At 38.1% G+C, this 26,293-nt stretch overlaps 2 protein-coding genes across 2 annotated transcripts; one reads left to right on the top strand and one right to left on the bottom strand.

Annotated features, from left to right (window-relative positions):
• Positions 1-1,524: 1,524 nt before the first annotated feature.
• Positions 1,525-4,601, bottom strand: tssc4 (tumor suppressing subtransferable candidate 4). The gene is made up of 2 exons (XM_020100262.2): positions 4,454-4,601; positions 1,525-3,058 (listed from the first exon to the last, which is right to left on the bottom strand). Exon 2 carries the CDS (start codon positions 3,021-3,023, stop codon positions 2,106-2,108), a length of 918 nt encoding a protein of 305 aa, XP_019955821.1. The 5' UTR covers positions 3,024-3,058; positions 4,454-4,601; the 3' UTR covers positions 1,525-2,105.
• A 6,350-nt stretch (positions 4,602-10,951) lies between these two features.
• Positions 10,952-26,224, top strand: LOC109637607 (ephrin type-A receptor 7). The gene is made up of 15 exons (XM_069518658.1): positions 10,952-11,137; positions 12,300-12,361; positions 13,156-13,759; positions 15,164-15,319; positions 15,744-16,076; positions 17,058-17,250; positions 18,144-18,235; positions 18,622-18,735; positions 21,150-21,230; positions 21,319-21,411; positions 22,222-22,343; positions 23,139-23,248; positions 23,532-23,691; positions 24,078-24,214; positions 25,268-26,224. The coding sequence occupies exons 1-15, from the start codon at positions 11,038-11,040 to the stop codon at positions 25,602-25,604; spliced, it is 2,694 nt and encodes an 897-aa protein (XP_069374759.1). The 5' UTR covers positions 10,952-11,037; the 3' UTR covers positions 25,605-26,224.
• The last annotated feature ends 69 nt before the right edge of the window (positions 26,225-26,293 follow it).

Here is a 26,293-nt window from a genome sequence, read left to right as displayed (position 1 = left end):
TGTATTTATTTTTATATCATTTAACCGAGTATATCAATTCATACAGGATTTTAAAGCTTATGTTAGCCTCTGTAAGCTGCAGTTGGCAACACTTTGTACTTTTATGATCTAGTTCCTGATTCGGTAGAAAGGCCAAATGATGAGGGTTAGTATGCAGCACTTTGATTTGATAGTATTTTGGCCGTTTTCTATGCAACACACAATATTATATACATTATAAGCTGGAAAAGATGCTTTGTTACCTATCTTTTGATTGTGTTATGCATAGTCTTCAGAGAAGTCAATCAAATTACCAAAGACTAATCACTAATAATACATATATAACACAGTGAGAGTTGGAGAAACATCTGTTCCTTTCCAGTGCCCCGTTATACATGAACAGTAAAAATCAATGTTGATTTATTTATTTACTTTGTCATCTAATAGATTAATTGATAACCAAACACCCTATGCTAAATGTTGCCTCTGCCTAAAAATGTTAATAGCGGCGAAATATTTTACAATAATATGACAAATATTGAACAGCATTAGCTTTTTTCACAGATCAGTGGAACCGTTTGGTGTCCAAGATATTCTGGGTTTGAAAAAACAACTTCTAACAGAGGGAGAGTTGTGACATCATCACCAGTTCTTACATCTTAATCAACTCTTGTTGAATCCCAATCAATTCATATGAAATGAACAAGCGCTGGTAATACAGGCCACATTTGGCACCTTTGGTTGACATATTATTATGGCTTACTTTTGGGACTGATTTGTGTTCTTATTAAAAAATTTCCCAACATATTGAAACACTATAAAATACCAAATAATAACCATAGTAAATTAATAAACCTAGTGTTACTTAAAAACTGAGGTGGGAAGTAACAAAGTACACAAACCTTGTTACTGAGTATTTATCTTTCTGACAATTTTGTACTTTTACTCCCTACATTTCAACACAAATATCTGTTCTATCAACTCTTTACATTTTCAAAACAGGCTTGTTACTTTTGTTTTAATGCATTTCAGTGGAATTATCCGTTATTTGTATTATTTGGCATCATCCAGCGCAGACTTTATGTCGCAAGATTTCAGTTTAGAAGTCATAGATGGCTACTGGATGCCTTTTAAAATGCAAAAATGTTTTGCCTCATCACCATTTGACCCTGGTTGATTATTTTTTTTATATTTTCTGCTTAAAGAAATCAAATTCGAGAACTGACTGTTCCCTTGCCACCTTACACTTCACACCCCTAACAGATGCCATTTAATAGGCTGTGATTTTAATTAATACACTTAATGTCTCACCGAAGAAACAGGGCAGAACGTCCTTGAATTCAATGTTCAAGGTTTGGGAACCCCGATGAAACCAAGGAATAATCTGTCCATCGATGTGAAAGTGTTTCAGTTCATATATTTACTGAGAAGCTGCAAAAAGGTCATCTGAGGTTCAACATTTTATTTACCTTTATTTATCAAGCTGCCTCCCAACAGTGCAGTAACTGAACTCAGTTAGTGTTCGGTCGTATGCAAACTACAGACTACATAAACACAATGTCCATTTTATTAGGTATATATGAATGATACAATCCATCAAGCAGTTCTGTCGAAACATTTCTCTTTGTCCTCAAGTTTGAGGATTTGCTGATATGTGTGAAATGTGTGAATACAGTTTTCTGTTTAAAAGGTGTTGGGCTCAGAGTTAAAGGTGCTGTTGTATTGGAAGACATCACACTCAAGGTTCCATTCAAATTTTTACATGAGGAACAACCTCTGAATAAACAGCAGTCCAGTACACCACCATCACACTATATGAGCTCATTGATTAAACCTGTTACACAAACCAAACATTTTGGGGCATCAAACCAGTGACCATGATTTGCCAGTATCGGACTGTACAGGTGCACATTAGGAACAGCCAACCCTGGTCTTCAGAGACGGCTACTACCTTTTACATTCCATTACACACAGTTACTAACAACTTTGTGTACTGTAGTATACTGTGAAATCATTGTCATACTGGGCCACAGACTATCTGATGAATTAAAGAGCAGGAGGTTTGGTGATGGAGTTTTCTACTTGTATAATCATGACATGGAAGAAGTGATAGAGTTGTATCACAGTCAGTTGTCTTCTGGCTCTGAACTTTTCCTGTAGTTTTTACTCTTTGGTTTCCTGAAGGAGGTAAAGCCGGGCTTGGCAAATTCTGTCTTTACCCCAGTCTCCTCCTCTCCCTTTTCTTTCTGCAGCTGTTTCTTTTTCTCCTCCTCTGCTTGACCCATAAATCTAAGGGTTTTCTCCTTGTCTGTCTTTCTCACCTTAGTCTCTTCTTCATCCTGCTCTGTTCCCTTTCCTCCAGTCTTTTCTTTCTTTCTGCCCTCCAACCACCCCTCCTCCTCCTCCAGATGACTGAGATGCATCCCCCTCTTATTTGCTCTGACAGCTGACGGCTGATCCGCAGTCTGGTCCTTAGGCAGTTGGTTTGGTCTGGAGAAGATCATCCTCTCCTGGATGTTACAGGATGAATCACGCTGTCTGTCCTCCCGCAGACTAGACAGGAATTGGTGAGCGGCCTTGCTGTTATCCTGATCACTGGTCTCAGTCACGTCCTCCAGACTGTAGTGAGTCCAACGCTCAGGGTGCACCAGATAGTCTGGGCTTTCTTTCTTTGTTGGTGGTGTGGAGCTGGTGGATTGAGGTTGGCTCATCTTCAAGCTGGGACATGGAGGCTGAGGCAAAACAAACACTCCATCTGTAATGCGATCCTTGCTCAGAGAAGATGAAGTCCGCTGGACAGCATTGTCTAGGCTGTCAAAGATACTGTGGCTGCGGTTTGAGAAAGCGGAGCCCCCTCCTTTCAGACTGAATGACATCTTAGCCGCTGGAGCAGAGACGACAACCTCCCTGACATCCCCGTCGTCATAGTCATCATGGTCCAGCTCTGGGTCGAAGGGAGTTGTGTTGGGTTGTTCTTCAGGCTCAGAGTCATCGCTGTCGGACAGATCGTCCACATCACTGTGGTCATTTTTCTGATCACTCATTTTCGGAGATTCACCAGCTCAAATAAATCAACAACCTGGTAAGGGTGAGACAAGAAGAGCTCAGAACTATAGCAATGCTTGTAATGGAAAAAACACTTTGGTGCAAGATCAATATTTTAACAAAAGCAAAGGAAGTTAACTTTGAAATCATCAATAGAATATATCCTTCACGACAATTTTTAAGGTGCTGTTTTGTCATATATGATGAAAATATTTTCTTTTGCTATAAACACATGTTGAAGTCCCTTTGGGGAAGATGCGCATTACTCGTTATTTCCTAAATTAAAAGATCACAAATGTGATTTTTTGGTATAAAAGATTGAATATTATCATCTTGTTATGTAGTGCTATAGAATTAAAATTGAATGATGCAGCAATCGACACAATTATTATTCTTGGAAACTCCTTTTCACACGACAAATGTATTTAAACACAAACAATTTCACATGGAGCTGCGTCACTACTTCTCATCTCTAAACGTTATGGAGACAAATGCAAAATAGAGAAACTCAAACTAGTAGATAGCCCTTCTGTGTTTCTTATTCCTATTCATTTTTAAAAATCATTAATTTACTTTTTATTGTTGTATTGAATATTGTATTGTACCCTCCACCCATCATATTATATATTATAAGCATTAGTGATTTATCTATAAACGATTATGTCTACCATGCCATTTATATTTGTAAAGGATGTTCTATGTAAGTATATGTTCATTGTTTCTATCAATAAAGATTGAAGAAGAGAAAAACTTTAAGTATATGACAGTGAAGACTACTTGTCATATCTCTGCCCTGACTCCATCACACTTCATATTATCATATGTAACCCTGAATCGTGCAGGATCTGTGTCTTCTGCTCTTTTCAGCTGATCGCTAATCATTGCTGTGATATCATTTTGGTTGAGGTTGACACTTCTGTCCGCCCTGGGAGAGGGATCCCTCACATGTGGCTCTCTGAGGTTTCGACTTTCTGTTTGGTCGTTTTTCCTCACTCTTGTTGAGGGTTAAGAACAGAGGACTTGGAAAATAGGGGCTTTAGAAATAAAATTCGACTGATTTATGATATATACATTTGGACAAAGACAAATCTGTAAGAAAATGGAGGTACTCGTAGATCTAAGCTGTATACAGCCTGTTTCTGTATTAGCTACATTCTCAAAATACATGCTTAACTATTTCAGTACGTGCACACTCGCAGAATCCAGTAGTGACTTTAATGTGACTACACATTCTGAACAGAAAACACCGCCATAGCTCCAAATAACACATCGCTAAGATTCGTTAGCATGCTAAGGCTAACGGATACTGCGATCCGCGATAGTTGAGGGCCGCACATTGGACTCCGTGGAACACAACTCGTGACACAAATGTTAACAGACTCTGGAGAAAACCATTTGGAGACTTGTGGCTAAATTCTCTGTGATTTACCTGCAGGAAGAACTGGCTCAAATTGCAGCTGCGGCAACTAGCACCAACGCTTTCAGTGGCAGCTGCTTCCGCTACTTGTCTGACAGGGGTTGGCTTATGGTGCAGTACCGCCACCTACTGCACCGGAGTGTGGATCAGACAACAGATTTGCTCATAGAAATAGAAATAATACCCTCTCTTGTGTGTTCCCTTTTTTTATCTTATACACAACCCGTGTGACTCTTAAGAAAGTTGAAAGAACCCTGACCTGTGCTCTCTAACACATCAGAATTAATTTTAAATATAGCTCCTGCTTCCCTTACTCCCTCAAAATACTCCTCATCCTCTTCCTCTGTCACACATACCACCTTTCAACTCAAGATCACATGCTCTTTACTTACTCCTTTGTCCTGCAACTCGCACACAGGCCTGTCTGCTGTTTCCCTACTAATTTACAGGTTTTGTTTAGTGCATACTTCCCTGACCTCAACCTACAGAACACAATTTCTTCCCTCCTGTTGCCACTGCCTGTTGTTTTAACTTCACTCTTCACTGGTTAAGATGCCTTGCTTTCTCCTCTCTGTCCCACTTCTATGCATATTTGTTTGACTTTCTCCCAGATTACTCTTTTGGCCTCTGCTTTGCTGATGCAAATTTGCATTTTGATGTTATCATTATTTAACGCCTTCTTTGCCAGCTGATACATCCATTTTATTCATTTCATTAATCTATTCATTAGAAAGGAAATTATTAAAAGTAACATCACAGTTACACTTAAATGGACCTGACTCAGCTGCTCTGCAGCACCTAAAAGACAGACATCACATCCAAAATATACTGAACAAAGTCAAGATAGGGGACATCAACAGAGATGAATACAATAAACAGACATTCAGAGGGGAAAAGACTTAAGCGGTATGAAAAAGCCAGTATGAGATAAATCTGTGGTTGCATGTGTGACAGATGTTATTGTTCGAATGTGATATGGAATCTCATTCCAGGTTTTTGTAAGCAGGTACTGAAATAGATTAGAATAGAGAATAGAGAATAGAATGCCTTTAATGTCATCACACAATGAAGCATGGCGAAATTACAGCAGCTACCACTGAAAGGTGCATTTAGTGAAAAATAAATCAAATGTAAGAATAAAAATAAACATGTTTAAAAACGTTGCAAAATAATGCAAAAAGAGGTAGTTGTGGTTGGATGGTATAAAAAATATATATTTTTGAGTTCGCAAAAACATTTCACATTCGGAAAAAGGGTAGGGACCATGGGGACAACACTTCTTGTTCATGATTGGACGAACCCAAGTCTGGCGAATGATATTATACAATTTCCATCCATCCTTTTGCCGGTTTATGCAGTTAATAGCGCCACAACTCCTTGTCACTCTCTTTTGCTGCTTGACTCCGCTTGTAAACAATGAGAAATGTCCCGCTTTCTCCCCCCTGGCTGTGCGCGCATATCTGCGATGACATTCCACAGAAACCAGAAACAGGAAATGAGATGTTACCAGACTTGGGTTCGTCCGATCACAATCAAGCATTGTCCCCATGGTCCCTACCCTTTCCGTAATCTGAAATGTTTTTTTATTTCCTCAAATGTTGTTTTTGTGTTTTGTGTTTTGTGAAATGTTGCATTTTGTGAAATGTTGTTGCATTTTGTGAAATGTTTGTTGTGTTTTCTCAAATGTTTTTGCGTTTTGTGAAATGTTGTTGCGTTTTGTGAAATTTTTCTTGCGTTTTGACCCTCAGGGCCACTGTATTGAAATGTTTATTTAGAAAAAACAATCAAATGAATGCTGTCAAACATCAAATAATGTGTTTTTGTAGTGTTTTTATTGTAATACAGGTCAAAGATCCTTTATTAATCACTGTTCTCGGTTTCAATTTTAAATGTAACATACCTTCCCAACTTTTTCTGATTTGGGGTTGTAGATTCAAATCAATTAATTGCACCAAATCACAATACACATTATCTCAAGGCACTTAGGGTTGAGACCTTACAAAATAATAGAACTACTGTTGAGGCATGACCATCCTCACACATTACTGTATCAGTGCATTTTAGTTTCTATCAATTTCATATCTGACTCAGATGCCCCAGACAAAGAGGCACCAACTTCAGCTCTGTTCTAAATTAGTGGTAAGACGTAAGGACACAATGTGATTTAGGAATGCACACTTTAGGCTCAATAGGATGTGAACTCGCCATTCGTGGATGTGCAGTTAGAGTGGATGATGCTGTTGTGGTTAAAAGTCCCGAAATTATGAAATGTCAACATTTCTAAAAATACTATAGAAGAAGGAAGTGAGAAAATCTTGCACAACACTGAATGGAAAATGACTTTTGAGCTTGAGACAGCAGATTCTAAGGAGGCTGCAACAATTCAAATCAAATAACAGTTTCTTGTAACATCTTTATTTGATTAAAATCTTTATATATATCATCAAACATAACAGTTGCATTGAGAGGAGAAAAACACATTATAAGAAGATTAATTAAAGTATTCAATCCAGTTGAGTTGTGCTGTAGTTCCAAACTATTAGCAGAACTATTTGAGTTAATTTTAGTACCGCAGCAGTGCTGTTTTTTTTACTGTGGCTGTGATCGTCAACACCAAAATGTCCTTTCTACTGGCATGAAATGACATTAAATATAGTTGAGCTTTATCCAAAACCATACAATGGTGCTGTATTTTGTGTTTTAACATTTTAAGGAGTTGTTCTAATTGCTCTCTACTAAATTCGATATTTTTTTTCTTTGAACAAAAGTCAGAGGGGACTTGTTGTTTTGTGCTCAGTGGCATTCCTACTTACCATTGGGTTACTGGGTCACTCATCCATGTGTGAACCATTCTCACCATAAATGTATCTTTGAGATCAGCTCTGTAGAATCATTGGAGTAAGAATAAGAATCGTATTGAAAATAAGAAAGTAAGTATATTGTTTCTTTGACACATGGATTGACGTCTGTAACTCTATTTGAGGTCGCTTGACGTGCAGATATTCCTGGAAGATTGTTATTTACTGTAACCACAAACACACCCACCCACACACACACACACACACACACAGACGTAAAGGTCAGGGGAGCTCAGTACAGAGTGACTAATGTACTGACTGATGCAAAGAGGAGCACCCACACCAAAGAATAGACCCATTCCCAAGAGAAAGACAGTATGTAATTTGAACACAAATGAGCTCACAAGGAAATGTTATAAAATTGCAACATGCAGCCGGGAGATTTAGATATGAAAACATCCTTTAGAGTTCAAGAAAAATCATTATTTAGAAAAGTTATAGCACTAATCAGTGTATTTATGTCAAAAAAGGTTCAAATGATGATATGTAATGTGAAAGGGCTCATTCCTGTGATGAATCCACCAAGCATTATCATCAAGTCTACAGCTCCTCTAATCTGCTCATCGTGTATCACACCCAAATTGGCAAAGTCAGCAGCAAGTAGTAGTTTTCGAGTGGTGGAGGAAGTATTCAGTAAGTAAAGTACCAATACTGCTTTGTCCTGTGCATCTGAAAATGTTACTTGAAAAAGTGTATATACATGTAGTTGTGAAAAGGTGCTTGAAGCATTATGCTATGTGTCAACAGAGTGTATTTAAATTTGATTATTATCAATAGTCTGTTCTGATATAAAAGCAGGACTTTCTGGTATAGTTGGTTGTGGTGTAACTATTTAAAAGATTATTGCCATTAAGATGCAGCAGATTATTTTCTTCCTTAATGGAGAGATTGATTTGTTTGAATATGAGAAAAGCCACCCTAACTTTACCCAGAACCCTTAGTGGCACCTTCACACTGATCATTCTGTCAAGTCAACAGAGGTTATAGATTCTTGGACCTACATAATGCTGATGTATGTTTTGAATGAATGAAGCGCAGCATTAATTAAAGACAGTGGAATGGTCAGGAGGTGTTTGGTGTTTTTAGCGTATAAAGGTCATTAAAAAGGAGAGAAGGCGTTGTCTCCAGGGAATTTTACTGGTTTAGAGTGGCAAGGTATAGTGTTGGTGTTCCCATTAAAGAACACGGATACAGATGTCCTGTTTCAGGTTCATTTACTTGACTGTGGTCTGCAATAGCAATACAGAGTATCCATCAGTTATAACAAACACCATACTTTATATACAAAACATAAAGAAATAACTAAAGTTACAAAGGACTGTATTCAGTAATCAAATATATCATATAAATCATATAACATAAACTAATCACCTCACGGGAGGCGCACAGACAGCACGACTTATTAGCTTTAGCCTATTAGCTTTAACAACACACCAGCACAAGATAGACTTAGACAGTATAACACTCACCTTCTGGCATTTACGCACAGCAATAAACCAGAAATGCATGGAGTACTAAAAGTGCCAAAATGAAATAAATAAATACACCATTAAATAATTACTTAAATGTGTCATTAAATGATTAAAATACCAATTATTTCACTATTTACATTTGCATTTCACTTTTCACATTGACATTTCACTATTTACATTTAGGTTTCATGATATACATTTACATTTCACTATTTACATTTCATGATTTACATTTACATTTCATTTACATGGACCGGTTCAGACACACGGACTGGCATGCTTTTGCGCCTAACACCCCGGCAACCTGTCACTCCAGCGCAGACATCGAAAGCTACGCCTCCTCCGTACTAGACCACAACACCACTACCATAGACAGTGTCACCACCCGGAAACGTATCACCATGTACCCAAATCAGAAGCCCTGGATGAACAGGGATGTACGTCTCCTGCTTAAGGCCCGCAACATCGCCTTCAGATCAGGAGACCCAGCAGCCTACAGCACAGCCAGGGCTGACCTGACTGAGTAATGTTAATTCCCACCACCTGCACTCCTGAATTATTTCACTGAATATTGTGAATTCATATCACCTGCACTACTGTTTATACTGTACATACACTGTATATAACCTGTATATTGTGTCAATAGCAATATCTGGTAGAATCATATCACTAATACTGTATATACACCTACCTACTGTAATATATTTATACACTGTTTAGCATTTACATATACTTTAGCATACTGTAACATATATTTATTCACTGTTTAGCATTTACATATACTTTAGCATCTGCAACATATATTTATTCACTGTTTAGCATATGCACATACTTAAGCATACTGTACCATATATTTATTCACTGTTTAAGCACTTCTGGCTGGATGCAAACTGCATTTCGTTGCTTTGTACTTGTGCAATGACAATAAAGTTGAATCTAATCTAATCTAATCTACTTCTTCTAAATTTGCAGTCACTCTATGGTCAATATCTTGTTTGGAAAGTGCGGAAATAACTCCAAGAACTTCAATAAGTTCCTCTGCTTTACTCGCTATATGCTCTGGGTCAGCAGGTCCTACTTCCACATCCTCTGCTAAGTCTAAAACGTCTCTCACCAACTCCCTAGAAAGTTCCTGAAGATCTTTCATTTTCACTATCCTGGTGCTCTACTTCAGACCAAAGCAATGGATCAGACTAGATTAGCGTTAGCCCCACCCACTGACTTTGATGGGCGAGTTTGACAGTTTGACAATTCATGAAGCACTGCACACAGGACCATGAAATGTAAATGTGAATCATGAAATGTAAATGTAAATAGTGAAATGTAAATGTAAATCATGAAATGTTAATGTTTATCATGAAATGTTAATGTACCACTGCTCAAAAAAATTAAAGGAACACTTTTTTATCAGGGTATGGCATGAATTCAATTGCACTTTTTTGATAATTATCTGGTCAGTTAAGTAGCAGAGGGGGTGGTTAATCAGTTTCAGCTGCATTGGTGTTGATGGAATTAACAACAGGTGCACTAGAGGGGCAACAATGAGACAACCCCCAAAATAGGAGTGGTTTTGCATGTGGAGGCCATTTCAAGTTTCTCCCTCTTGATCACTTCCACTGGTTTTCCATTAGTGTTGGCTTTAGCTAGAGTCATTATCTCTACTGGGAGCATGATGCGATTTCTTAACCCTACAGAAGTTGCACAGATTGTCCAACTCCTCCAGGATGGCACATCCATGCGTGCCGTTGCAAGGAGATTTAATGTGTCTCCCAGCATAATCTCCAGAGCATGGAGGAGATTCCAGGAGACGGGCAGTTACTCTAGGAGAGCTGGACAGGGCCGTAGAAGCTCCTCAACCCATCAGCAGGACCGATATCTGCTGCTTTGTGCAAGGAGGAACAGGTTGAGCACTGTAATGTTATGGTGCGTTCAAGAGCTTGGGACATAGGAAAACTCACAGAGAAACAAGCTATTACTGCACAGAACTTAGTTCAATAAACAATTTAACAATACATTAACAGTGCTGGCTTTCGAACAGTCATGAATGTCAAACCAGAGACAGGTTCTCATTGCATTCTATGAGATAGGGTCCCTGTTTTACTGCATTCTTGAAAAGTGCAGTAGCGACACAGGAACTGGAGCTTTCATAGGGAAGGGAGGGTCATCTCAGCTGTTGATTACAACATTTTTGTGATGAGTAGATGTAAACAGAGACGACACTCAGAGCTGACAGGTCGGGCAGTGGATTGTAATACAACATTTGAACATGACCGTGTGCAACTGTAGAATGTGGCCTGTGACTGTCTTCATATTGTGGACCTGGATGCTGGATGCTGGCTGTGAAACACAAAATCAAGCAGAGGAGGGTGAGGATTCAGTTGCTTTACACTCAGCATGGGAAAAAAAGTTTTTTTATTGTAATTAATCAAAGTTCAAGATGTTATGTAGAAAAAAGGATGTGTAGAAAATGTAATGGTATCATAAACTCTGAAGTGTGTCAGAAAAGCATATGGTGATTTCCAGTTTAATAAATTCACTACAAGAGATATAAGGTATTATGTATGATATACATGTATATCTATGCAATTGTAGTAATTTCCCCTTAGATAGGGTTTATTTGGAAAAGCAAATCTATTGCTCAGTGAAATGTCAGGATTACTTCCTGATAAAAGTAATTTTTGAGGTTTACAGTGGTACAGTCCAAATATGCTATTGAATATTTAGAGTGTGATTTCATTTTGTGCAAACGGCAGTGTTCAAATGCAGACCCTCAAAATAATAAAATGTGTTTGTGGATGTCAATAACATTTATGTATGAAAACGTATAAAACAAAAGACCTGAATTCAACATTGTTCAAAGTTGCTTTAGTATTACCAGTAAAATGTTCTCATAACAGATTAAAACAACGCTAGGTCACTACTATTGATAACTGGGACAAATGAAGTTTCTTTGCATGTTTTAGCTCCTATTATTTTAATCAATCAAATATTTCTAATAAATCTTAATTAAAATTGATCCCTCACAGCTTTTACAGAGCTTGTACATTTTCAGTTTTCGTTATCACTGTTGATAATTGTGTTATGTTAATGTTCTTCTTAAGAAAGAGGAAATAGCTTCAGACACCACCCTGATGAAGACAAGATAGATGAAAACACGACTGTAAAAATGTGTAACAGAAACACCTTAGAATGCTCTGCAAAGACCAAACTTACTGCCTGAGACCTCTCTTTTGACAAAAAGTTAAGGAGCATCTCAATGATCAGTTTTTGCTCTCCAGGACCGATCCCAGATCATCCATGCTTTTATTTCATCTCAACTGGATTACTGCAATTCATTGTATTCAGGGTTGAGCCTACTTTTCACTGGTTACATGTCAGTTTTGAAACAAAAAGATTTTCCTGATTACCTATGAAGACCTCTATGGTTCAGCCCAGGAAAGTCTGAAAGTGCAAAAATCTCTGTTGTAGACAGTACAATAATATTCAGCAGAATAACAGTGTTGACTTTCTCCCTTCTCTTCTGCTCAGTGGAGATTTTCAATTCTGACAAAGAGGCCACACTGAGCTGGAAATCTGAACCACCCTCACAAGTAAGTTTGATTAAGTGAGACATTTTTATGTGGCTTGTTTCATGTACAGGAAAAATACAATCTAACTTATGACAGAATTATACATTTAAATTGAACTTTTTGGGTTTTCATTGTTTTCAATTAACAAACTGGTGATTTTGAATTTTTTCACATATTATCTTTGCCTTTGTTCACATAACTCACCTATTTAACAGTGTTGTCTTTGAAAAAGTGACAGTACAAGTTCAGTACCAGATGATTTTCATAATTACTAATTTAGCATAAAAACCAGAGAACATCATAAATAAAAGAACCAAAAAATGCAAACAAATTCCTCAATTAAGCAAAGAAAAACAAACAAATAAATAATTTGATAAATACGGTAAAGAAAAAACTTCTTCAGAAACAAAACAATGAAAATTAAGGGCACAGTGATGATATGTAAAAATATATGATATTTCAAACAAGATTTTCTCATGGCCTGAAGTGATTCAATATCCAGAATTGGATATTCTAAAAGTCTAGTCTAGTCTAACTGCTGCAATTTCAGTATTTGAAGTCCATAATTGAATAAGGGTGATTTCTTTCAATAATAATAACAATAACAGTTTTTATTATTATTATTATAAAATCATTGAAACTGACTGATTAAAATTGCTCAATCATCTGTTAACATTATAATCTATGCATAAATATTTCATTGTATTTTAAATATTCCAGAGGTATTTTAGGTTTAATCTCATAAATGTTGCTTTTTATATGCGTCTGTAAGTTTAGAATGTGGCGGTTACACATTTTCTTCCTTGTCACTACAGTGGAGTGTAATTCATCTTGGTACACAGAGTCGAGTGCCTGTGCTCCAAGCTTGTGGAAGAAGAATTACAAGAACTATTTTAAGCCACTGGATGGAGCGCCAAGAAGCTCACTATCTAATGATGGATATTAAATTAGCACAAGAAGAGGAGCCACCTGGCCAGCTTGGCCCACTGAGAGTTCATCTTTTTGATACAGACACACCCATCAAAAAGTTTTGGGATAGCTCTATTGTCCTGGAAATCCAGGCCCCTAAGCTTTTCCCTACAATCCAATCGATATCCAGCTACCTGGATCACAGCATGACCCTGGACCTGGGCTCAGTCAGCCACAGAGGCTTCCAGCTCGCCTTCTCCTACTCTGGGACATGCGTGCTTTTAACGTCAATAAAACTCTACTACAAGAGGTGCTCGGACACAGTGGGCAACCTGGCATTGTTCGGCAGAACAGGGGCCGGGTCTGGGCCACTGACAGGTTCTTGTGTGAAGGGAGCAGTGGAGGTTTCTCCACCAGTTAGAGAGTGTAATTTAAATGGAGTGTGGGGGCCACTGCAGGGGGGATGTACCTGTGAACCTGGGTATCAAGTCATGGACGACACCTGTCAAGGTATGGAGATTGACTTTTTAATTTCACATTTCATGTTTATGTCACACTTGTATTGAATAAGGAAGCCTTTTTGGAAAGCTAATGAAGGATTACATATAGGCCTACATATTAAATGAATGTTTGCATATTACACACATACTCATAGAGTATGTGTATCTAATGTAAAACTGATTTCTGATTTATTTAGAGATTTTTAAAAAAGATGTGTGAGATTGAAGTTGCAATACCACCATTGGAAAAGTCAGAATTCAGAGTTTAAAGTTGTAACATTTTACTGTAGAATACAAAAAGAATAACAAAGCAAATTCAGTTTCCTTTCATGAAAAACATTGATTATAAAATTTGCATTGCAGATAAACCAGGTAGGATGAACTCAAAGTTTTCTAACTTTACTCTGCACCATAGACTGTATCTAAAAAGCTCCCTGAACACAATTAAGTGGTGACAGTATATTGTAAACTGCTTGACAAGGCCTCACTAATGAAGTATAATAATTCTGAAGTAGCTCTGCTGCATTACCACAGGCCAAGTAAACAGCCCATTTGAAACAGTCTGTCTGTGGAACGCATATTTCGCAAAATGTTCATCTTATTGACTTCACACTTGGCATGTGAATTACAAATTGCAGTGCTAAGTTTGGTCCAGGTTCAGGAGACCCATATGTCTCATGCAAAAGCATTTTGCTGATGCTCAATGCATCAAGTAGAGCAGCACAAGCAACTCACATTTATGCTAAAGCAAGAGATGAGTGTGATATGTTGACCCAATTTTTACTTTAGATTCAGATATTTCCATTTTTTTTAACCCTGTGTAAATTGTGAGACACTTTAGGACTCATTATTTCACATGTCTGTCAAACAAGGCCTGACTTCTGATGTTAAAAGTTAAAAGTTAAGAAATAACAAAACTGAAGTGAGCTATCGTGGAATGTTTTTTCCCCCATGTGTCAAGAGATGAGGTAACAACTACTTTACCAAAGAAATTCACAGCTGACATCTTGACCAACATAATCTTGACTCTTGTGACCACAGCTCACTACTTTCACATCCTCTCTCCCATGATCCTCTTCTATCCCTATTTCTGACATGTTTCCTGTTTATTGCATATTTGTAGCTAAAACAATATGTTAGAGGACCCTGGGCCAAACCTTAGTGGTCCCTGTTAATTGAAATATTAGACTATAGGTTTTTGGAGATCTATCAGTATACATCAGCCAAAATCAGTAATCACCAATATATTAGTCTTACTGGATCCCAGTTAAACAGAGAAAACTAGAGAACCTTTAGTAAATAATCATCTCATTTGGACAAATGGATCAGCTTTATCGAACCATGTCACTATTGCAACACACTCAAAAACACTTTTTTTTTTGAAAGAGATGAATGACTGTTCCTATTCCACCAGCATGTAGGATAGGCTACTACAAACCAACCAATGACAGTGCAGAATGCCAGCTGTGCCCCGCTAATTCCAGGACACATAGGGAGGGATCGGAGAGATGTGACTGTCTGCAGGGTTTCAGCCGCCTACCAACAGACCCCTTGGACTTCAACTGCACCAGTAAGACACCGGGCAGGTTTACTGGGATTTAACAGGTGTCTTCTAACAGTAAATGTAGTTTCTGGATTACACATTACAGTCCCTATGTGAATATTTAAATGGCCAGCTTTGGCACCCTCAGCTGGTCACAAAATGCTTTTCTCACTCATCTGATTTTTGTTACATTATTGTTATGCAATCAAGCTCATTTGAAAATTCTACAAATCCTTAAAATTTCAAAAAGGGAATACATTATGAAGGAAAAGATAATGGATTTTGCTTTGCCATTATTTCTGATATCACAGATAATATTAAGATTGTATGTGTATTTGTTATAAAAAAAAAAACTCAATACAAATCATATTGTCGTCTTGTGTACCTATGCAATTGCACATCTGAGTGGATTTTGATATTAAGCATGTATTGCTTGTCTGTTGTGTCACAGAGCCGCCCTCTGCTCCAGTGCATCTAAAAGCCCATCATCAAAATGACTCAGTGCTGACAGTGACGTGGGATCCTCCTCTTGACAGGGGAGGCAGACAGAAAGTGACATATGACGTCAGGTGTGAGAAGGAAGCAGAGGCTGGTGGTCGGTGGGAGTCATGTGGGGAACATGCGATTTTCCTGCCAGACTCATCAGGGCTTAACGGCACATCGGTCAGCATCACAGGACTGGACCCACAGTGTGACTACAGACTGACAGTGCAAGCCTTGAATGATATATCCATCCAACAGGGGACACGGCATGCATCCACTGCCACTGTCACCATTCATAGATGTATGTAAGCCTGACTATGGATACAGTCTTTCTTGCTCTAAGATGACCAGTAGGTTATCTACTGGCTAATATCAGCTAATATCAGCTAATATCAGCAAACAGATATTGTTGTGTAAGTGGCCTGTCTTCAGTTCTTCTCTACTTGGGCTACTTGGCTACTTGGTCTCCGCCAACAACAAAGAGGAATATTGGGCTCATTGTTAAGTGTTCCTCAGACCTGGTATTAACATCCATCCTGAATGATCTGATCACAATTAGACTACTCTCAGTTCAGGAGTGAACACACTCACTCCACACTGAGGCCCGAAACCCTGTGTAGGTGGTCTGGGACACATGTGGCCACATTCTTTCAGCAGTGTGAACATGAATGTGCTGGGCTGCATTAAAGGATCACCTACTGTACAATTTCACTATAAAACAAAAGTAATTTACACCTTTTTGTGATACACATATGTTAATTTTTGACCAAAATGTGAACACTGATCACCACCTCAGTAAATTCAGATGTTTAAACCCTTACTCAGTGCTCCTTCCTGCTCACTTCTCTAGCACACACACACACACACACACACACACACACACACACACACACACACACACACACACACACACACACACATTGACAACAGACACATTTAGTTTTTGCATAGAAATATAGTACATGGCCATTTGCATATAGAACAGATTAGTGATCTGCCAGATTGTTGTGATGTGATGAAGTTACAGCTGTCCACTTGTGATCTGATCATCAGAGACAGATGTTTTTGCAGGTCTGAGCAGGGCTTGTAGTGTAGTTGGCAGTGGGTTAATTGGAGATCAAAGTTCTGCTTAAGGGCATTGCAGTCTTGTCGAAACATTGTTGCTGTAAAATCAGAGCTGCATTAACATGTTGGGAGCTTCACTCCCTTAACAAACCCAATAAGTGCATCTGTAAAGGTAATTGAATTCCTTCTGAGCCATGCAAAACACTGTTTCTTTCAGGGAAAGTTCCTTCTGTCGTGATCACTGTGAGCCCAGGCGTAAACATCACAGAACTTGAAATGACAGTAGATCCTCTGGGCCAGAGACACTTCCCAAAGTGGCCGATTGTTGGTGCTCTGCTTGGTAGCCTACTGTTCATGGCTGTAATCCCCATAGCTGTATGCACCCTGTACCGAAACTACACTAAACTCAGGTAAAAGCATCTTTTGTCTTAACTGACTTTTAAATTGGATTTTCTGCTGAGATCCTATACTATACTCCTACTGCTACTACTACTACAGCTATCACTTTTACTGCTAATTATAATCATATAAATAATTGTAATAATAATAATGATAGCTTAATTTGTAAAGCTGATTTGTTAAAATTATTTAACAAAACATACTGTATGAGGATAATTTCATTATGTACTAAAATAGAAACAGATGAGGTTCATAAAATATGAACAGACATTTGTCTCTGGAAAGTGATTATTTATAATTCAATTTGAATTAACCAAATAATTGCTCTACAATCACTTCAGATTCCAATTCTGTTTTTACCCGCTAACCCGTTTTTTGGCAGCAAATGGGTCCCGGACATTTTTGTGGGATTTTTTCACTCTGATCTGATTTTAAACAGTCATCACAGTAATGACAAATACAGCTCATACAGCGTATTCCTGTGTGAGCAAAAAATGCAGACAGGGTTAGGTTGACTGGTGAGTCTAAATTGACTGTACGTGTGATTGTGAGTGTGAAAGATTATAGATTTTTGTTGTCTCTTCAGCCTCTTACCCTAATGTCAGCTGGGATTAGCTCCAGCTCCCGTCATGACTCAAGGGTAAACAATGTAGATGATGCATGGATAAATAGAAACAGAAAATTCTGTCTTTGGCAATGATTTAATTATTTCCAGTAACAAGCGTGTTGGTATACTTGTATACCAACACAATTTCACCACAAAATAATTTCAGTTGGACATCAGATTAAACTCATTTTGCAACAAAGAACAAAATTAAATTTATAATCATAATTTTTTTTACCTTTTATTTCATTCAATGACACTTTTATTTTTAAGGATGTGAAAATTATAATTGTCCCACAGAGAGGAGCAAGAAATTGAGCTTTTGCCAGTGAATCCTGGAATTTCCTACCAACCTCCACAGGTGGTGGAGCCTACAACCCAGCAGGCCAACAGTAAGTATCTGATAATAGATTAATACATTTTTCATTTAATCATTATTGACCCTGAAGAATAAGAATGTCTTATTGACTATTACCACCAAATAAGTCCCATAGATGCTATACTTGCAGAGTAAACTTGAACCATTTTGAAATAACTGTGTGAAGACTGCAACAGACTTCGGGTGATGAGTAGATGAATCACAGGTGAGCAGAGGAATTGGGCGGAGGAGGAAGCTGGATTATATAACTATGACAAAATAAATTCGTCATGTTGCTTCATGTGAAGAGGACAAATTGCCTCCGATGAAATGTTACAAATGAAGTGTCAAAAGAGAGAGGTTATGCCTTATTTTATTACACCTGAAAAGGGAATCCTTTGATTTTCTTTTGTGTTCCAGGGGAGGAAGGGGTGGTCCAGATGTTGGAAGGGTTCAGTGGAAGCCTGCTAGCCAGTCTGAAGGAGGTCCTGGTGGAGAGAAACAAGCTGACCCTGGGGAAGGAACTTGGCAAAGGTCAATAGGATTCCTCATCAAAAATACTGGCAGACCCACGGTGCAGGGCTTTGGCTGCAAACTTTTACTATGATAGAATACCAAAGATCATTGACACCTGTCTCTTCTGTTTATACATTGACATGAACTCCTACAGTTTGACAAAGCAAACCAGTACACTGGGGGATTATTGTCAAGCAAACACAAGAGAAGCACCCAGATGCAACTGCCAAACACAGCTTATTCATTTCAATGATTTCATGTAAAAAGGGGCAAGGCTTACGGAAGGTTGAGGCAGTTAAAAGTCAAAAACCAGCCGGAGCAGACCAAATGGAAAAACAATTGAGGTTGAGGGGATGAGAGATGTCAAACTGGTTGTGTTGCCAAACCAAAGAGAAATAGTCCTTATCTGATGAGGTCAGTCAGAAAAGATCATTTATAATCATGGAAAACAGTGTGTGGATTGTTTTCATAGTAAAATATGCTTAATTCTTATTTCTTCGTGTTGTTCTTAGCGGCACTGAATTAGAGCCAAAGCATCAACACTGCCAGGAACTCTGACTGAAAACTGCACACTCTGAGGAATCTATAATTGTGATGTATTTATTGAGATGAACTCTCCCAGTCTTTCAACGAGAGTAAACATATGAAAACTCAGGAACAGCAAAATGATTCCACCCATCTACAAAATATCTGCTGCGCTTAGTTATTTACTCAAATCTCCTTTGACCCTGTCAGGATCCTGTGGAATCCCAGTCATCTGATTGATCAGTAGTTGGGCTGTTGACAGGTTTAGAAGGGAAAACAGACGAAAAGCTTCCAGCTCTAACATATACAGAAAAGGGGTAACCCCAAGGCTGTAAAACAGGCGGAGTTAGTAATTCTGGAGAATGTCTGTTTGATATATGAAACAAATACACCCCTCACTGGTCCTAAAGAACCTCCACCCTCCACTTTCCTGCACGACATTAGCATTAACTGTAGACAAAATACATGGACATACTCCATCTTGTCCGAAAATGATTAACTGTAGACAAAATACACTGTCTGTATTTACTCAAACTACACGTTCAACAAGAATCAGCTGTGTGTGTTTGTGTGTCTACCCAAGAAGAAGTCTAGGACAGTCAGACAATGATGTATTGCTACCTGTGTACTGCAGGTGTTAGTGACTTTTTTGGGTGAACTATCCCTTTAACATCTTCTCCCTTTCATTATTTCGCTATCTGGCTTGGGTTAGCCGCAGTCTGTGGTGTGCCAGCACTTTTCATTTTGAGCGCTACTGTAAAAATAGCATTTCCAGTGGCTAATAGTTGTTCTGAAGCATTAGTAGCAGTGCAAGTTACCTGGGGCCTCTTTTTCAAGTCCTGGTCCCATCCCTCATTAGTAGAAGGCAGTTGAATGATTACATTATCTTGTTTGAGTTGTAACAGGCGATGTGAACACGTTTTATTAAAAATCGCTCTTAGAATGAGGATTAGTGTACGGTAAGGATTTACTGTTTATGACCATTCAGAGACCTCTGTCTCGCTTCAACTGCCCCTTTGACCTTTATATCCTTTGCAAGAATACCTTGTTGCTGAATGGCTGGAACAGTGTTGTGTTGTTGGTTGTAGTCCAGCTTTCTTTCTTTCCCAAACACAGAGCCAGGGCTGTGTATTTAAACCAGACCTCCTGTAAAGCTCAAGTGTTTCAAATCAATATGGCTTACCCTACCTTTAATAAACTAATTAGCCATAGTTGAAACTGACAAGAAACCCCCAAAGGGAGTCAAATGACTACACTTAAGACACAGAGGAGCAGTCATTTATAGAACTGCAAAAACTGCAAAAAATAAAGAGAAATAGAACAGGAAACACAGTCCAAACGGGCAAGAAGGGGCAGATCATAACAAATGTATTCCTATTAAATGATTTTGCACTGCATGATTTATGTTCAGTAACAACATTAAGTGTGCCCTTCTTTCACAAAGCAAACATTGGGGGGGTGAAGTTTTGGATGGTGGGTGAGCATTGAATGCATCCTCCCTTTATACACAGCACATCATTTCCAGTCCAATCTAAACTGCAACCACAATGTTAACCTAAACCTAAGCGAGTTTGTGTTGCCTACGCCTACCCATAGTTTGCTTGCAGAAACTGTAAACGTGCCTCCCAAATTTCAAGCATTCAGGCCAAATTCTAATCAGGAGGCTTTGAATTTAAAAGTGTAAGGAGATGGAATCAAGCCACTTTGCCAAACCCATTCATGTGCATAACCACTACAATAACACCTAACTACAATTCTACTATCAGAATGGGAACCCTTAAAATAATGTAGCGAAACCATTTTTCATGCAGCCTTAGTTTAGCTACTATAATCAACTTTTTTAAGCAGGACATGGTTAAGAGGTCCCAGTGAGTGATAACACTGAGCTTTCTTTCCTTTTCTTCCAGGCGAGTTTGGTTCAGTTTGTGAAGGGGTTTTTACACCAGAGGAACATATGGACATCAAGGTGGCTGTGAAGACCATGAGAGGTGTGTACAAAATGAAAAGCCACAGTCTTTATCCAAACTCAACTGTAATTTTCTTATTTTTCTACATCTTTCTCTTTCATAAACACAGTTGGAATCCACAGCCAGCAAGACTTGCATGGTTTTTTGAAAGAGGCCGAGATCATGAAGAACTTTGATCATGAAAATGTGGTCAGACTACTCGGTAAGCTGATCAAACCTAATCCTAAAACAGTTTAAAGGATTATCTGAAACATTAGACTACCATCCATCACATATGATGCTGGTGATCAGATGGAAGTCAGTTATCTTTGCGTTCTACAATATCTGCAGCTCCAAAGTTATTTTATTTTAAATTACATATACCTCATTTCTTGATCTTGTTGACCACAGTAGTTACAGCTCAGTTGGTGGATATGGCACTGAATGAGTGGCATATAATGTAATATAATAATAATATAATATTGAGCCCTGTATTTCATGCTGGTCAGTGAATGAGCTGGTTGTCACCAAGATGACCACCCCAAAGCAATGAGCTGAAATTTGCTAAATCAAGTCCATGGTGGTAACAACAGTGATCTTAGAGTGTTAAATGGTTCAAAACACAAGAACCATGAATCTATGTTAGCCTAATCTAGTCATAGTACACATATATATGGAGCACATGGATAACACATTTGGTTTGATTTGTTGGGTAAATCAATAGCTTATTAAATTGGCCTTTGGAACATTTTACCAGAAGGTTGCTTCTTAAAACTGCTAACCTTGCAACTCATGTTGGAGATTATGCTGAGCTCACATTGTAAAATATTTGGAATCCTCGTTCAAAAACAATGTTTTCTGAAACCCCTATGAGCTGGCACTGTTGCCACTTCCACTGCCATTCAAGCTTTGGGAACTACAGTAAATCTGATGTTTGTTTGTAACTGATTGTAGAGGCTCAACCCACAGACTCTTCTCTTTTCTGCTGCTGCAGCATCGACTTTGTGAGAGATGTGTGTGTTTTATCCTGCAGGGGTCACTTTACAGAGGGAGCAGGACTCTCCTCTGCCTGTTCCCCTCGTCATACTGCCATACCTGAAACATGGAGACCTGCGTCGCTTCCTTATCGCAACACGCTATGGTGATATATCAATAGTGAGTTTCAGTCAGTACATGCATGTGTAGATGGGGCATATTGTTGCATGTATGTCGGCATATGCACACAAGACACACAAGAGAAAACTTCAATATTTGTCAATGAATCAATAAATCAGTCAAGATGTATTTGTACAGCCAATAATTACAAATCACAATTTGTCTCTTAGGGCTTAACAAGGTGAGACATCCTCTGTCCTTAACCCTCAACAAGAGCAAGGAAATAGATATAGAAACTTCAGAAAGAGCCACATGTGAGGGATCCCTCTCTGACAGAAGTGCAATAAAGTACATTAACAAAATAACAGTATTTACAACATTGATTAAAATAAACAGTTTTTAATTTAATGGAAGTGTGTCAATGTTTAAAGTATTTGTACATGTCTGATAGAGATGAAGGGGGCAGAATACTTGTCCCAAATATGTTAGAATTTTTCCACATGATGACATTAAACATGAAACTTACAAGAAATATTTATTTTACAACAGTTCACACTTTTTCCAATCTTTGTCAACTAAGTAATAGACTAAATGATGATATGGAAGGAGGACAACAATACACAACAATCTGCAGAATCACACACAGAGCCATAGCTCCTAATTCTTTCACTATCAGATCATTCATCTATCTAAATCTGTGTTATCAAATGTTATAAAAATGCACCTTAAGTGACACCAAAGTAATAGGTAATTAATATTAATAGTTGAGCTCTTCATTTTTGCACAGCTTCATTAAAAATACCCACAATTTTAACTAAATAACAGAATACACCCTTCTCTACCCTACTCTACCAGTTTGTGCCCCATCAGAGTCTCCTGCGCTTCATGATTGATATTGCAGCAGGGATGAGCTACTTGAGCTCACAGGGGTTTCTGCACAGGGACTTGGCTGCACGCAACTGCATGTAAGTCCATTAGAGGGAGACACTGAGGGGAAGAAACAATACAGCGGGAGGGTGGGGACTTGAAATCAAGGCTTCCTTGTTTATCTCTGACTGTGTCTCTGTCTTCAGCTATTGGTATTCAACCATGGCTTGTATCCTGAAGGGAAGCTACATATAGTTTCAGGGACTGTGACTGAGGTTGTGTGTGTTTTGACAAATGTGATCTCAGTCTAGAGTATTGCCTAATCATGCCTTACTTATCATGCAAATGCTCGGTTTAATTTGCATGCTCTTTTCACACAAGGCTGGGGGATGATCTTAGGGTGTGTGTGGCTGACTTTGGCATGTCCAAGCAAATCTACAGCGGCAATTACTATCGTCAGAAAGAAGCTATGCGTGTGCCAGTCAAGTGGATGTCCATGGAGAGCCTGTCTGAGTCTTTGTACACCACCAAAAGTGATGTGGTGAGTTCAGCATTCTGTGGAACTTCAACATCATGAGCTTCAACATATTTGTTCTTGTTTGTTTTCAATAAAGTCATTTTACGAAACAAGGTCCCACCAATCGACCAATCGTGAGTCAGTGTCAGCTGTCAATAATGGTTATAATGATCAAAAATGGATGAAACACCCAATCTTTCTTGAAAATAAGCTCCTGGATATATATCAGTGTGATAGAACTATCTAAAATGACACAAAATGTCCTTGAGAGAAATGTTTTTGATAAATTTGGTATGACTTGTTGTTTGGAAATAAATTATATTTGCATTGTCTGGTTTTATATTGCCAATTACATATAAATGATAAGATAACAAATGATCTCATTTTGTTTTGTGCCCTCATCCCCTCAGTGGTCATTTGGGGTGACCATGTGGGAGATTGTGTCCCGCGGGAGGACTCCTTATCCAGGAGTCCATAACCATGAGCTGCTGGACTTGCTGCTGTGTGGACATAGGCTCAAACCACCTGAGGAGTGTGACCAGAAACTGTGAGTTCCTGTGTCAGAGACACAATCATTTTGTTTTTGGATTAGTTTCAAAATCTGCACAGAAAGCTGAGGATGGTAGTGGGCAGAGCCACCTAATCAGAGTGTATTCTGAAGGTAGCTTAGACAACCACTTTAATGTTTTATATAGTGATGCTAAATTTAAATATTAATATATTATATATGTTTACTTTTAATAGAGGAACATTAGAACTGATAAACAGGATTTGTGAAAATTCTGTCTTGGATCAGCCTAAAAAAGTGAATCTGTAAAATATCTTAAAACATGCTAATGAGATCTGACTTGATTATGACGGTTGTTTGCACTAAGCCTGAAGGGACTCCACTGATGTAAACGACTTTTGTCAACAGCCAGGAGCACCAAGGAATTAAGTGACATCCACAGCCTTGATAACAACCCACAGCAGTTTTTAATTTTTGGATAACCATGATATTGATGATTGAGAATCTTCACGGACATCAAACCTGCTTATGTTTTATTGCATACAATGTAAACTTGAACATTTCATGTTTCATTAGGACCTAAATACAAAGGGAAACATGTTACAAAAGTCATTTCTTTGATACCGTTTTATTTTCAATGAGTTAGTTAAACTTAGTTTTGACTGAATATCAAATGTAATCATCGGTTTATAATGTATACATTTTATCAAAAATGTTAATGTTGTCTTTTGTCCTAAATCATTACCAAATACAAATGTGGTAGATAAAGTATGCTTGTACAGGTATGTGTAAAAAAGTGTTAAGAAGAGAGTTAAAACTTAACTCAAAATTATGCTTTTTTCCCCCCAATTTTTCATAAAAACTCTGAAAACATCAAAATGAAATGCCAAGTGAAAAGTGAAATGCCAGATACTAATACTGCAGTTTTACCCCATCAGATTAAATAGATTTGACTAAATTAATTGCGTTGAGCTACTCACAATTCAGGGTTTCCAGCGTTGACATTGCTTGATTTTAAGCTATTGCTAAAAGGTATTTTACGCATACCACACCCTGACTCATGCCTCTCCTTGCTCCATCTCGCTAACTCAGTTATGATGTCATGTGGAGCTGCTGGGATAAGGAGCCGAATCAGAGGCCTGACTTCAGGGAACTGGGTGAAACACTGAAAGGTCTTCTGTCGGAGCTGCCCGTCCTGGAGGCCAGCCAGGAAGCCAGTTACATCAACCAGGGGCTGGAAGCTGCTGCTGCTGCTGCAGCTTTCTCTCTGGAACACCAGAGAGAATCTGGAGAAAGATGGAACAATGTCTACCTGCCTACACCTATGGGTGCTTGTGCAGCCAGAGATGAGGATGTTGATGTAGAGAGTGGCTACCTTAAGGATACGAGTGTTTCAACAGGTATAAGAAGTGACAAAGAGCAATTCTGAATGTTGATTTAGCATTGCACGTGTGTATGTGTGTGTGTGTGTGTGTGTGTGTGTGTGTGAGTAAAAGAGAGACAGAGATGGGTTTTTTTGTGTATAAACAGCACAGGGGCCTTTTCAGGCATACAAGGTTGGCCATGTGTGCCCTCATTCCAAATCTGAAAGTCAAGTCACTGAAACAAAAATATCTATGTGACTTTCTTTTGTATTATTTTTATAATATTTTGTACATTTTGTATTTTGTATATCATACAGCTGTACAATGAAATATGTTACTAGAAAAGTTTCACAGTTGAAAATGATCAAATTAATTGCAATTTTTGAAAGATTTGATTTTCGATTCTTAAAATCCCAATATTGAGCTTTGTATTTTTGTATGACAGTCTTTCTTTTAACATTTATCAAATTATGAATTATTTATAATAATAATCATCATCATCATCATCATCATCATTATTGTAATAATAATCATAATAATTAATCTGTTTCTGACATGGTTAACATGATAATCCTTATGGGTAAGTATCATATTCATTGTAATAAATTGAGTATTTCCAAACTCTCTTTTGAATGTTTTATAAATGATTTTAAATTGTATAAATATAATAAAGTATATATGCAAATCCTTGTTATTTTGATCCATGTCCCCCGTTTGTAGGTCCAGCATGTGGAGGTCTGTAATTATAATTAAG

This window comes from Paralichthys olivaceus, chromosome 22, assembly GCF_024713975.1.
Source record: "Paralichthys olivaceus isolate ysfri-2021 chromosome 22, ASM2471397v2, whole genome shotgun sequence".
NCBI classification, from domain to species: Eukaryota; Metazoa; Chordata; class Actinopteri; order Pleuronectiformes; family Paralichthyidae; genus Paralichthys; species Paralichthys olivaceus.
Note: the sequence above shows the minus strand (reverse complement) of the source record. Positions and strands in the feature narration are given on the sequence as shown.

What these genes read in the sequence shown, in the direction of transcription:
- tssc4 (XM_020100262.2), bottom strand. Translation starts at nt 3,023, where the DNA reads ATGAGTGATCAGAAAAATGACCACAGTGATGTGGACGATCTGTCCGAC.
- LOC109637607 (XM_069518658.1), top strand. Translation starts at nt 11,038, where the DNA reads ATGACCGTGTGCAACTGTAGAATGTGGCCTGTGACTGTCTTCATATTG. An exon ending in ACAAAATCAAGCAGAGGAGG is followed by an intron (nt 11,138 to 12,299) that starts GTGAGGATTCAG and finishes TCTTCTGCTCAG; the next exon opens with TGGAGATTTTCAATTCTGAC. An exon ending in AAATGTGGTCAGACTACTCG is followed by an intron (nt 21,412 to 22,221) that starts GTAAGCTGATCA and finishes TTTATCCTGCAG; the next exon opens with GGGTCACTTTACAGAGGGAG.